The sequence below is a fragment of the Staurois parvus genome, unplaced genomic scaffold, assembly GCF_062004578.1.
Source record: "Staurois parvus isolate SC_StPar_1 unplaced genomic scaffold, SC_StPar_1.0 ptg000387l, whole genome shotgun sequence".
NCBI lineage: Eukaryota > Metazoa > Chordata > Amphibia > Anura > Ranidae > Staurois > Staurois parvus.
In genome coordinates, this window is record NW_028318183.1 from 7448183 (window position 1) to 7463168 (window position 14986).

General features: G+C 44.7%; 1 protein-coding gene across 1 annotated transcript in view; it reads left to right on the forward strand.

Moving 5' to 3' along the window:
• Positions 1-218: 218 nt before the first annotated feature.
• Positions 219-14986, forward strand: part of POLR1D (RNA polymerase I and III subunit D) — a 33520-nt gene continuing 18752 nt past the window's right edge. The window contains exons 1-2 of the mRNA XM_089685839.1: positions 219-360; positions 8025-8099. Of these exons, the coding sequence (XP_089541965.1) occupies positions 341-360; positions 8025-8099 (95 nt within the window). The 5' untranslated portion in view covers positions 219-340. The remainder of the gene's footprint in view (positions 361-8024; positions 8100-14986) is intronic.

Here is a 14986-nt window from a genome sequence, read left to right on the forward strand (position 1 = left end):
GATCATGCCCGCACTGTACAAAGCTCCTGTTGTTGAGGAATAAAACGTTTTCTGCGTGTCACAATAGAACAGATTCCCGGGAAACCGCTACCAACTTCACATCCATTTCCTGGACTGAGCAGTAAGACTGGCATACACTTCCAGCCATACAAACTGCGCTAACATTTCTCGGAATCTAACCTCACCACAGCATCGATCACCACGTGCTTGTTACGTAGTGCGCACGAAACGTCAACGCCATGACGCCGGAAGCTGTTCTGCTGGTTGGCAAGCGCTGATTTCCCATTGGTTGGCGGCGGTCTGTGTGTTTTTCCGGGTTGCAGTGGATTAGTGTGTAACCATGGAGGACGAGCTGGAGCGGTAAGGAGCGATTATTACTTTATACGTCTATTAAATACATGGTGACGGGTGTATAGAGGGCATAACGTGATCTGAAGGGCTGAAATGTACAGGGTCAAATTGTCAGGGGGAGTGTGTACAGTACATATGTAAGTGTACGTGTCATGGAGGGGGAGTGTGTACAGTTTATAGGTCCATACGTGTCATGGAGGGGGAGTGTGTACGGTATATAGGACCATACGTGTCATGGAGGGGGAGTGTGTACAGTTTATAGATCCATACGTGTCATGGAGGGGGAGTGTGTACAGTATATAGGACCATACCTGTCATGGAGGAGGAGTGTGTACGGTATATAGGACCATACCTGTCATGGAGGAGGAGTGTGTACAGTATATAGGACCATACGTGTCATGGAGGGGGAGTGTGTACGGTATATAGGACCATACGTGTCATGGAGGGGGAGTGTGTACAGTTTATAGATCCATACGTGTCATGGAGGGGGAGTGTGTACGGTATATAGGACCATACCTGTCATGGAGGAGGAGTGTGTACGGTATATAGGACCATACCTGTCATGGAGGAGGAGTGTGTACAGTATATAGGACCATACGTGTCATGGAGGGGGAGTGTGTACGGTATATAGGACCATACGTGTCATGGAGGGGGAGTGTGTACGGTATATAGGTCCATACGTGTCATGGAGGGGGAGTGTGTACGGTATATAGGTCCATACGTGTCATGGAGGAGGAGTGTGTACAGTATATAGGACCATACCTGTCATGGAGGAGGAGTGTATACAGTATATAGGACCATACGTGTCATGTAGGGGGAGTGTGTACGGTATATAGAACCATACGTGTCATGGAGGAGGAGTGTGTACAGTATATACAGTCATGGCCGAAATTGTTGGCACCCTTGATATTTCTCCAGGAAATCATGTATTTCTCACGAAACGTATTGCATTAACACATGTTTTGCTATACACATGTTTATTCCCTTTGTGTGTATTGGGACAAAACAAAAAAAGGGAGGAAAGAAAGCAAATTCGACATAATGTCACACAAACCTCCAAAAATGGGCTGGACAAAAGTATTGGCACCCTTTCACAACTGCGGATAAATAAGAATGTTACAAGCATGTGATGCTCCTGTAAACTCACCTGGGGCAAGTAACAGGTGTGGGCAATATAGAAATCACACCTGAAAGCAGATAAAAAGGAGAGACGTTCACTTAACCTTTGCATTGTGTGTCTGTCTGTGCCACACTAAGCATGGACAACAGAAAGAGGAGACGAGAACTGTCTGAGGACCTGAGAACCAAAATTGTGGCAAAATATCAACAATCTCAAGGTTACAAGTCCATCTCCAGAGAACTAGATTTGCCTTTGTCCACAGTGCGCAACATTATCAAGAAGTTTGCAACCCATGGCACTGTAGCTAATCTCCCTGGTCGTGGACGGATGAGGAAAATTGATGAAAGATTGCAACGCAGAATAGTCCGGATGGTGGATAAGCAGCCCCAAACATGTTCCAAAGACATTCAAGCTGTCCTGCAGGCTCAGGGAGCATCAGTGTCAGCGCGAACTATCCGTCGACATTTAAATGAAATGAAACGCTATGGCAGGAGACCCAGGAGGACCCCACTGCTGACACAGAGACATAAAAAAGCAAGACTACAGTTTGCCAAAATGTACTTGAGTAAGCCAAAAGCCTTCTGGGAAAACGTCTTGTGGACAGATGAGACCAAGATAGAGCTTTTCGGTAAAGCACATCATTCTACTGTTTACCGAAAACGGAATGAGGCCTACAAAGAACAAAACACAGTACCTACGGTAAAATATGGTGGAGGTTCAATGATGTTTTGGGGTTGTTTTGCTGCCTCTGGCACTGGGTGCCTTGACTGTGTGCAAGGCATCATGAAATCTGAGGATTACCAAAGGATTTTGGGTCGCACTGTAGGGCCCAGTGTCAGAAAGCTGGGTTTGCGTCCAAGATCCTGGGTCTTCCAGCAGGACAATGACCCCAAACATACGTCAAAAAGCACTCAGAAATGGATGGCAAAGAAGCGCTGGAGAGTTCTGAAGTGGCCAGCAATGAGCCCAGATCTAAATCCCATTGAACACCTGTGGAGAGATCTTAAAATTGCTGTTGGGAAAAGGTGTCCTTCCAATAAGAGAGACCTGGAGCTGTTTGCAAAGGAAGAGTGGTCCAAAATTCCGGGTGAGAGGTGTCAGAAGCTTATTGATGGTTATAGGAAGCGACTGATTTCAGTTATGTTTTCCAAAGGGTGTGCAACCAAATATTAAGTTAAGGGTGCCAATACTTTTGTCCAGCCCATTTTTGGGGTTTTGTGTGACATTATGTCATATTTGCTTTTCTGCCTCTGTTTTATATTTGTTCCAATACATACAAAGGGAATAAACATGTGTATAGCAAAACATGTGTTAATGCAATACCTTTTTTGTGTGAAATACTTGATTTTCAGGAAAAATATCAAGGGTGCCAACAATTTCGGCCATGACTGTAGGACCATACGTGTCATGGAGGAGGAGTGTGTACGGTATATAGGACCATACGTGTCATGGAGGGGGAGTGTGTACGGTATATAGGACCATACGTGTCATGGAGGGGGAGTGTGTACGGTATATAGAACCATACGTGTCATGGAGGAGGAGTGTGTACAGTATATAGGACCATACGTGTCATGGAGGAGGAGTGTGTACAGTATATAGGACCATACGTGTCATGGAGGGGGAGTGTGTACGGTATATAGGACCATACGTGTCATGGAGGAGGAGCGTGTACGGTATATAGGTCCATACGTGTCATGGAGGGGGAGTGTGTACAGTATACAGGACCATACGTGTCATGGAGGGGGAGTGTGTACGGTATATAGGTCCATACGTGTCATGGAGGAGGAGCGTGTACGGTATATAGGACCATACGTGTCATGGAGGAGGAGCGTGTACGGTATATAGGTCCATACCGTCTGGTGCACACAGATGTTTTCAGACATAAAATATGCCTAGCGTAAAAAACAGGATATGTTTCTGCGCCTGAAGAATCCGGCTACAGAAACCAATGGTTGTACACTCCTGTGTTTGTGTTAGGCCCTATTCACATCTCATGTAGCAGGAAAAACACGTTCCTGCTCACAGGTTTCTTTTTGTGCGATTTACATGCTTTTCCACATTTCCCACATAGGCAGCCCATTCACTTGACTGGGCTGCCCTATGCACATTTGTAACGGCAAAGTAGCTCAAGGACCAAATTTTGGCCTTGAGCTAGGCATGTTTCTTTTCACACACATTTTGCCATGTGACAAAATCGCACCGCGTGTAAGGTGCCATAAATAATTAATACAACCCAAACACTTGTCACATGTTTTTCTGTGATTTCAGTACAATTTGAAAACACAGGCAGAATTGGCGCTAGAATCACTAGCGTGTCCGTGTTTATATGCGCATGCACAAGTAATGCATTTTTCCGGTTTCAGGAAAATACCCTGTAATCTCATATGTGGGTAAAGGCATTTACACAAGTACAGGTGCATACAGCCATTCACCACTATGGCCAGATGTACACCCCACTTGTGGCTCTCCCAGCATGGGAAAATGCCATCTTTTTTACACTTGATATAAACTTTGGCTGTGTGCATGAGACCATATACTACTTTATTGTAAGAACATTGGTGAATGGATAGAAATGGAATGGATTGTTTATTCACCTTCATGTGACAGAAGTGTGTTTTAAAAAGTGCTGCTTGATACGTCTTTGGTGCTCTTTTCAGACAAATGCATGTAGGAATGAATGGTGACACATGTTCCTGCACCACGTTGCATAGGTGAGATCGAGAGAGTCACAAAACTTTTTGCTTTCTTTTCACAGCGTGCAAGCCATTCTGCAGTTAGATGAGGTGCAGATGAATGTTATGCTTTCACCTCCTCCAATCACAGAATACCTTGCATCCTTTGAAAAGAATGCAGGATATATTCTGAATGGGCAAGGGGCAGAGAGATAAATCCTCTGTGATCATTGTACTCCATCAGAAGCTGAGTCTTAAAGTGGTTGTAAAGGTTCAAGGTTTTTTACCGTCATTCATTCTATGCATGAAGGTAAAAAAAACCTTCTGTGTGTAACAGTGCCCCTGCAATACTTACCTGAGCCCCATCAAGATCCAGCAATGTGCATGACAGCCTCGGCTGTCTCGGCTCTCTGCTTCCTCATTGGCTGAGACAGCAAGCGGAAGCCATTGGCTCCCACTGCTGTCAATCACAGCCAGTCAGCCCATGAGGAGAGAGAGGGGGTGGGGCCAAGCCACAGCTCCGTGTGTGAATGAACACATGGAGCAGTGGGTGTCCCCATAGCAAGCTGCTTGCTGTGGGGGCACCTAACAGAAAGGTGGAGCCAGGAAAGCCTGCGGGTGACCCAAGAAGAGGAGGATCCAGGCTGCTCTGTGCAAAACCACTGCACACAGCAGGTAAGTATAGACATGTTTGTTATTTAAAAAAAATAAAATAACCTTTAGGATCACTTTAATGCTGGACGTTTGGCGCTGATTGTTACTGTAAGTGCTTAATGAATGAAAACCTTTTGCCAAGTGTAGCAGCACACGCTTCATCTTCATTAGCGGAAATTTATTTTTACAGTGCAAATGTCCAAAAAGTAGTTTTTCACTGGCGTTCATATTTAAAGGAGAAGTACAGCCAAAGCTCTTTTGGATGTACTTCTCCTGTGGATCACAGGAGTGCAGTCCATTTTTCACTCCTTTGACCCTTTTTCAGCTGACAGTGAGCTGAAGCCTGCTGTCAGCTGACATCACAGAGCCAATCCAGGCTGGGGAAGGATTGCCACCATATGGTTGGGATCCACCCCAGAATCCGGAGCGGCACCTGGCTCAGCCTCTTAGGAAGTTGCTGAGAGCCTGACCCAGCCTCTCCCTCCCCCTCTACAGTGATGACTGACAGTCCTGGCTCTCTGCTCAGAGCGACAGTGAGAACTCAGTGATCAGGGGTCATGTGATCGCTCACCCTTAGAGACCCTGCTGCATTCACCTATTGTAGGTAAGTATGATTTTTTTTTTTTTAATGTTTCCCATACTTCTCTTTTAAGGGCCAGTTCACATCAGAACATGCTGCCTTTGTGATCTGCTGTGGGTGCCAATACATTAACAGCACCCCGAACACTGATTGTAAACACTGCATTTGCGGTCACCAGTTCACGTCATGGAAGGGCCATTGTATGCTTTTTTAGTTGACCAAAAGGAAGGCAGAAATTCATGAGCCAGAGGATTTTTTTTTAAACAAACATGACAGCTGTGCATCAAAAGACTTTATTCTTTAATTTTACATATACACTCACTGGGCACTTTTATTAGGTACAACTCGCTAGTGCCAAGAAAATATCCCCCATCCCATTACACCACCACCAGCCTGGACCGTTGACACAAGGCATCCATTCTTTCATGTTGTTTATGCCAAATTCTGATCCCACCATCTGAATATTGCAGAAACCAGTCTGCCCATTCTCCTCTGACTTCTGGCATCAACAAGTTATTTTTGTCCACCCAACTGCCGCTTGCTGGATATTTTCTTTTTTTTCGGACCATTCTCTGTAAACACTGGAGATGGTTGTGTGTGAAAATCCCAGTAGATCAACAGTTATTATTATACAGGATTTAATAATAACAGTTTTTGACATACTCAGACCAGCCCGTCTGGCACCAACAACTATGCCACATTCAAAGTCACTTAAATCCCCTTTCTTCCATTTGAACTTCAGTAAGTCATCTTCACCACGTCTAGATGCCTAAATGCATTGAGTTGCTGCCATGTGGTTGGCTGATTAGCAATTTGTGTTACCAAGCAACTGAACAGGTGCACCTAATAAAGTGGCTGGTGAGTCTATATGGCTGAAAGCAAACATTTAGTCATTGTGCTGCTGTATGCATTTTACTAAAATATTGCAAACACGATACCTCTTGAGATCCCAGCTCCACCCTTTTACTGTACAAGGGAATCTCAATTTGTTTAATTTCTTTTTTGTCTTATATTATAAAACAATGATTGGTAATACTGAAAGGTCAGCAGGAACTATGGCAGAAAGATGCAGATATGTGTGTGAAGGGATACATGAAACCAAACCTTTAAACTCCTTTCTCTAGACACAAACCAAAATTGAAAAATTACTTTTGGGTGGCCTGACCAATAAAACTGATTGTTTCTAGGTATTTTTTTCTTGAGGTACTTGTCAGAATAGAAATATGGGAGCTGCTCTTTCTTTTGATAGTATCATCTGTATGCAACCAGTAAAGTGTTGAGCACCTGATATGAACATGCTTGTTCCAGGTCATTGCCTCATTGATGGGAAAGGTGGGATCACGATGATAGTTCTGCATCTTGCACCTTCACAAACAAGTCAGCAATGGCACTTCTTGTATTCACAAGTTCCTTTTAACATTTCAAAGCTAAACTCCAGGTATACAGCTAAAGACACAGATGAAATACATGTAAGGGAGCTATTTTACCTGCCAAAGGATTTGTATTCCTGTCCACCTACTGTAGTTCTTTGATTTACACAGCTCATCCACACAGGGAGGCCAGTTGGATAACACCGCCTTCTTACAGTTCTAGATTTCATTCATCTGCGATGTACTGAGCCTGCTGACTGATGAGGTCATCTTTATGCTCACTCTACTTTCTCTTCCTATCGGCATATTCCTTGTCAACACATTGGCATGTTAGCATGCTTTATTGGCATCCAGTGCTTCTTCTCTCTCTCTCTCTCTCTCTCATTATAAAGTGGCCATAAAGGCCCCCCACCCAAATACTTTCCTGAGCACAAGAGCCTCTGCTTTCCCAGGTCTCTCCCTCCTCATCGGCTGAGATAGCAGCGGGAGCCATTGGCTCCTGCTACTGTCACATACAGCCAATGATCCAATGAGAAGAAGGTGCGGGGTGGGACCGAGCCATACTCTGTGTGTGAATGGACAGACAGGGCAGCCGCTTGGAACAGGAGCTGCTTGGGTTCCCCCATAGCAGGCTGCTAGCTCTGGGGGCACTCGGCAGGAGGGAAAGGCCAAGAACGCTGGTGGGGAACCCAAGAAGAGGAGGATTGGGGTTCCTCTGTGGAAAACCATTGCAGAAGGCAGGTAATTATAACATGTTTTTTTTTTTTTAAATCTGCCGTTAATATCGCGTTAAGAGGCTGATACCAAGTCAACATGCCTAGATGCATGAATTTATGCCTTTTTTATTAAATGCATGTAGTTGAGCTTTAAACAGCTGAGTGGCTTTGCATTGTCCTTAAAAAAAGTTTTTATTATACAGCACAGGAAGGAATTAATACTTTTAGTTGATACAGAATCTGGAAAGAACTACAAAATTATTAATAGCAATAAACACTTGTATTTTGGATTCCTATTAACCTTGCAGGTCGTAGGATCAATAATCTTCACATTTTGTATTCTTCATCTCTTGCATGCTGTTTCTCAGCAATGTTCTGTTACATATGATCAGATAACTCTTGTCTTCCAGACAGTAGGGAACACAGTCTTCTGTGATTTGATTGAACACCAGTATGAACTGATAAAACTTCCGCACTGCAATGTCTCTCTTTTCTGTTCAAGCTTCAGTATAATTTATTTATGTATTTAGTTTTTTTTATTGACTTTTTTTTTTTTTGCAGGAAAGCAGTGGAAGAGCTTCTTAAAGAGGCACAGCGTGGAAAAGATCGTGCTGAGACTATGGGACCAATGGGTTGGTATGTAGAAATATCCTAGTACTTTATTTTTTTGTAATGAAAATAAAGTAGTTTTGGAAGGTAAGTTATATTTTAACTAGATCAGCTAGAATATGTGGTGCTGTCTGCTCCTTTTTAAACTGAAGATGTACAATAAAGCTGAACCTTTGGGAGTAGAAATCCTCCCTTGCAGTGGGGCTGCCTCATGCTGTAAGGGCTAGTTTATGTTTAGAGGACCAGGTAAAACACTTTTTCTCACCTGATCCCACACTTTTGCAGGCTCCACCTTGCTGTAAGACTGCCCCCGCAGCCTCTCGTACCATCTGACGGTCGGATGACCTCTGACATCCTCAAGATTGATGTGTGGCCCATAGCCCTACACTGGACATGAGGAGTTAATGGGGAGGTCCAGTACCAGAACATTGGTGAGCCCAGCCTGCCAGGGGAGCAGAACATCTGTCCCCAAGATGTAAACAACCAGTTCGGCGTTGCAGTGCAGGGGCATCTGTACTGGAAGGGAGGGTTTTTACTTTTGCCGTAGTTGGCCTTTACCCTTCCCAACCACCCTATAGCAGAACTACCACTGCAGGGCTGCATAAAATCATGTATATATACACCATCTTGCATTTCCGGGTAGGGGGTGCGTGTGCGCCGCCCTACCCCCTGCCACCATTGGCGTCTACAGCTGTTGATCACCGGGTCCCAGCCGTAGATTCCCGACCCACCTGGCCATTGCCGAGGAACAGTGAAAGGGGAGAGGCCTGTGTGTAAACAACACAGATCTCTCCCGTGTCAGCACCGACATGCTGGTTTGTATTGCTATGCACAGCAGAACAATACAAAGCAGTATGTTTCCCTAGTAAAACACATACACAGCACACATAGTAAAACAGCACACATGTAACCCTTTGATTGCCCCAGATATTAACCCCTTCCTTCTCAGTGTCATTAGTACAGTGTCAGTGCTTTTTATTAGCACTGATCACTGTATTAGAGTCATTGGGGTGGCAGTTAGTTCCCCCCATTGTCAGAATGCCCGCCGCAGTACCACAGTCCCGCTATAAGTCACTGATCGGCGCCATTACTAGTATAAAAAAAAATAAAAATTCCTGTATATATACCACCATTTGTAGACACTATAACTTTCATGTAAACATTTAATTTACATGTATTGGGATTTTCTTTAGCAAAGATGTGTAGCAGAATATATTTTGGCCTTAATTTATGATGAAATTTGATTTTTTACTTTTTTTTTTACTGGATGTTTTATAGCAAAAAGTTAAAAATATTCTGGGTTTTTTTTTCAAAATTGTTGGGTCTTTTTTTTGTTTATAGCGCAGGAAATAAAAATCGCAGAGGCGATCAAATACCACTGAATGAAAGCTCTATTTGTGGGGGAAAAGGACATTTGGGTGCAGTGTTGCATGACTGGGCAATTGTCAGTTAAAGTAATGCAGCACTGTATTCCCAAAAAATGGCCTGGTCAGGAAGGGGGGTAAATCCTCTGGAGGGAAAGTGGTTAAAGTGAACCTGTGCCCAGGCTATGGATTTTAAACTGTTCACATACTCTTAATCAGTCATGAAAGACTTTTCTAGTTTCTGTAACTGTGAAGTAATTTATCAGATACATTAGAGACTCTAAAGTTTTGTTTTAGTTGATTTCTAAAGGGCTTGTTCACACTATTGACATCCCAATGCACCTTGCCAGTGCACTTGCAAATACTGCATGCATGATTTTTGATCCTTTTGTTGTGCATTAGGCAGCCCATTCATTTGAAATGCAACAGTTGAGCTGTTGCGCTGGATCGGTCTGGTGTGAACCTACATTAGATTGTAAGCTCTCCCGAGCAGGGCCCTCCTAACCCTCTTTTATTATTATACAGGATTTATACAGTGCCAACAGTTTGCGCAGCGCTTTACAAAATGAAGGTAGACATTACAGTTACAATACAATTTGGTACAAGAGGAAACAGAGGGCTCTGCTCGTTAGAGCTTAAACCTAATAGGAAGGGTTGAGTGATACAAAAGGTAATAGTTGTGGGGGGATGAGCTGATGGAGGAAATAAATTTCAATTTAAATTGAACTAAGTAGAAGCAGGATAGGCTTCTTTAACCACTTGCCCTCCTGAGGATTTACCCCCCTTCCTGACCAGGCCATTTTTTGCGTTACGGAGCTGCGTTACTTTAACTGACAATTGCGCGGTCATAAAACAATGCACCCAAATGAAAGTTGCGTCCTTTTTGTCTCACGAATTGAGCTTTCTTTCGGTGGTATTTGATTGCCTGTGAGGTTTTTCTGTTTTGTGCTATAAGCAACAAAAGACCGACAATTTTGTGAAAAAAACGCTATTTTGCACTTTTTGCTATTAAATATGTCCAGTAAAAAACGAAAAAAAAAAATCAAATTTCGTCATAAATTTAGGCCAAAATGTATTCCGCGACATCTCTTTGCTAAAAAACATACCAATACATGTAAATTAATTGGTTTCTGTGAAAGTTATAGCATTTACAAATGGCGGTATAGATACTGGGTTCTCTTTTTCTTTTCTACTACTAATGGTGGCGATCAGCGACTTTTAGCGGGACTGCGGCAGACATTCTGACACTGGGAGGGAACTAACTTGGTGTCACTGACATCCCCAGTGATACCAATACAGTGATCAGTGCTATGTGCTGGGAGTGTTTTACTAGGGGGCTGGGGGTGTTCTTTACTGTAAGCACACAGACTGGGATTGCTGTGCTGTGCACAGCCATCCCGAGCAGTATGCTCGAGCTGACAGGGAGTTAGACTGTTTGTAAACAAAACAGTCCTCTTCCCCTTCGGTGATAGTCGGTAATCATCGGGCGCCGACGGGTAATTACCGGCTGGGACCCAGTGATTGACATTCCTGGCCGCGCCCCCTGCCCAGAATGATATATATAAATATATATATATATATATATATATATATATACACACAGTATTTTTCGCTCCATAAGACGCACTTTTTCCCCAAAAAATATGGGGGAAAATGTCTGTGCGGCTTATGGAGCGAATACTAACCAGGCCTCCACCTGTCACCGCCACCGTGTTAGGGCCAGCGGCTGTCCCATCCCACTGCAACCTGTCCCCGAAGTTCACACTACCTTATCTGAGCCCCCTGTCTCAGCGGGCTGTCCCTGCAGCTCTTCATAGCAGGCAGTCCCCTCACCGAACCAAGCAAGCTTGCTTTGCAGTCCGGTCTGCCCTGCAGGCATGGCCTGTCCTCGGAGCTCCTCCCCGCTCCTGGCATGTGTATGTACCTTAGTTACTGCGCTCTGTGCTCTGCAGTCCGGTCTGCAGGTGTTGGCTTTCCTTACAGCTCCTCCCCGCTCCTGGCATGTGTCCATAGTGCGATCCCTGCTCTGCAGTCTGGTCCTACCTGCTGGTGTGGCCTGTCCTCGGAGCTTAGTTAGTTAGTGCGCCCCCTGCCTTCTATAGCCTGCCTTCTATAGCCTGCCTTCTGTAAGTTAAAAATGACAGATGCTGGGAGTTGTAGCCCTTTTCCTTGATGTATGGTGTCAGATCATTTGATATTCTGGGTGGAGGGGCCCTGTTGGGACTTTATATGGTGTAGTATGTCCGCAGTCTCTGGTCATCTCCTGTACTATGTCCGCAGTCTCTGGTCATCTCCTGTACTATGTCCGCAGTCTCTGGTCATCTCCTGTACTATGTCCGCAGTCTCTGGTCATCCCCTGTACTGTGTCCGCAGTCTCTGGTCATCCCCTGTACTGTGTCCGCAGTCTCTGGTCATCCCCTGTACTGTGTCCGCAGTCTCTGGTCATCCCCTGTACTGTGTCCGCAGTCTCTGGTCATCCCCTGTACTGTGTCCGCAGTCTCTGGTCATCCCCTGTACTGTGTCCGCAGTCTCTGGTCATCCCCTGTACTGTGTCCGCAGTCTCTGGTCATCTCCTGTACTGTGTCCGCAATCTCTAGTCATCCCCTGTACTGTGTCCGCAGTCTCTGGTCATCTCTTGTACTGTGTCCGCAGTCTCTGGTCATCTCCTATACTGTGTCCGCATTCTCTGGTCATCTCCTGTACTGTGTCCGCAGTCTCTGGTCATCTCCTGTACTGTGTCCGCAGTCTCTGGTCATCTCCTGTACTGTGTCCGCAGTCTCTGGTCATCTCCTGTACTGTGTCCGCAGTCTCTGGTCATCTCCTGTACTGTGTCTGCAGTCTCTGGTCATCTACTGTACTGTGTCCGCAGTCTCTGGTCATCTCCTGTACTGTGTCCGCAGTCTCTGGTCATCTCCTGTACTGTGTCCGCAGTCTCTGGTCATCTCCTGTACTGTGTCCGCAGTCTCTGGTCATCTCCTGTACTGTGTCCGCAGTCTCTGGTCATCTCCTGTACTGTGTCCGCAGTCTCTGGTAATTTTCTGTACTATGTCTGCAGTTCATTGGTTCAGAATATCTTTTTTCTTGTTTTTCTCCTCTAAAACCTAGACACGTCTTATGGTCAGGTGCGTCATATTGAGCGAAAAATACGGTGTGTGTGTATATATATATATATATATATATAAATATATATATGTGATTTTGCTCACAGGTGCTGCCCTGTAGCAGTATATCTGCTATAGGGTGGTCCTTAAGCGATTAACCACTTGCCCTCCTGAGGATTTACCCCCCTTAATGACCAGGCCTCTTTTTGCTACTCGGCGCTGCACTAATTCAACTGATAATTGCGCGGTCATGCAATGCTGTACCCTAATGAAATTTACGTCTTTTTTTTTTCACACAAATAGAGCTTTCTTTTGGTGGTATTTGATCACCTGTGCGCTTTTTATTTTTTGCGCTATAAACAAAAAAAGACCGAACATTTTGAAGAAAAGCAATATTTTTTACTTTTGGCTATAAAAAATAGCAACAGGGATTTTGGCCCACTCCTCCACACAGGTCTCCTCTAGATCTGTCAGGTTTCGGGGCTGTCGCTGAGCAACACGGAGTTTCAGCTCCCTCCAAAGATGTTCTATTGGATTTAGGTCTGGAGAATGGCTAGGCCACTCCAGAACCTTGATATGCTTCCTACGGAGCCACTCCTTGGTTATCCTGGCTGTGTGCTTCGGGTCGTTGTCATGTTGGAAGACCCAGCCATGACCCATCTTCAATGCTCTGACTGAGGGAAGGAGGTTGTTGCTCAAAATCTCACAATAAATGGCCCCATTCATCCTCTCCTTAATACAGTGCAGTCGTCCTGTCCCCTTCACAGAAAAGCACCCCCAAAGCATGATGTTACCACCCCTATGCTTCACAGTAGGGATGGTGTTCTTGGGATGCAACTCATCCTTCTTTTTCCTCCAAATACTACGAGTGAAGTTTAGACCAAAAAGTTCTACTTTGGTCTCATCTGACCACATGACTTTCTCCCATGCCTCTTCTGGATCATCCAGATGGTCATTGGCAAACTTCAGACGGGCCTGGACATGTGATGACTTGAGCAGGGGAACCTTCCGTGCAATGCATGATTTGAAACCATGACGGCGTAGTGTTCTACCAACAGTGACCTTTGAAACTGTGGTCCCAGCTCTCTTCATGTCATTGACCAGCTCCTCCCTTGAAGTTCTGGGCTGATTCCTCACCTTTCTTATCATCAGTGATACCCCACGAGGTGAGATCTTGCATGGAGCCCCAGTCCGAGGGAGACTGACAGTCGTCTTTAGCCTCTTCCATTTTCTAACAATTGCTCCAACAGTTGATCTATTTTCACCAAGCTGCTTGGCAATTGCCCCGTAACCCTTTCCAGCCTTGTGGAGGTCCACAATTCTGTCTCTGGTGTCTTTTGACAGCTCTTTGGTCCTGCCCATGGTAGTAGTTGGCGTCTGACTGACTGTGGGGTGGACAGGTGTCTTTAAAGAGCTCAGACAGGTGCTACTAAGTTAGATTAATGATTGGAGTAGAGGTGGACTTTTTAAAGGCACAGTAACAGGTCTTTGAGAGCCAGAATTCTTGCTATTTCTTAGGTGTTCAAATACTTATGTTCAGCAGTGCAAGACAAATAATTTCTTTAAAAATCATACAATGTGATTTCCTGAATTTTTTTTTTAAATTCTGTCTCTCGGAGTGTGAATGCACCTACAATGTGAATTTCAGACCCCTCCATGATTTCTAAGTGGGAGAACTTGCAAAATCGCAGGGTGTTCAAATATTTATTTTCCTCACTGTAGATAATGGAATTTATGGAATTTACACAGCTCTTACTTTCTGACTACCCATCACATTCCTTGAGGTGCTAAAATACCAGGATAGTACAAACACCCCCAAATTATCCCTTTTCGGAAAGTAGACACCCTAAGCCAGGGGTGGGCGGCTCTCCAGCTGTTGTGGAACTACAGTTCCCATGAGGCATTGCAAGATTACAAAACTGACAGTTACAGCTATGACTTGCAGAGCCATGATGGAACTTGTAGTCCTGCAACAGCTGGAAAGCCGCAGTTTGCCCACCCCTGCCTAAGCTATCTGCTGAGAGGCATATTGAGTCCATGGAAGATTTTTTTTTTTTTCCACAAGCTTCTGGAAAATGACAAAAACTTTTTTTTTTTACACAAAGTTGTAATTTAAATTATATTTTTCTCACACAAGCCATGGGTATATGTGGAATTACACCCCAAAATACATTTTGCTACTTCTACCATGTATGGGGATACCACAGGTATGAGACTTTTTGGGAGCCTAGGCACATACAGGAGCCTGAAATCCAATGACCACTTTGAAAGCCTGAAGGTGCGTAACTTCCTCATTTCACTTCCTCACTACCTATCACAGTTTCGGAGGCCCTGAAATGCCAGGATAGCACCAAACCCCCCCTCCCCCCCCCCCCCCCCGAAATTACCCCTTTTTGGAAAGTAGACACCCCAAGGAATTTAAAAAGAGGCATGATGAGTATTTTGCAGA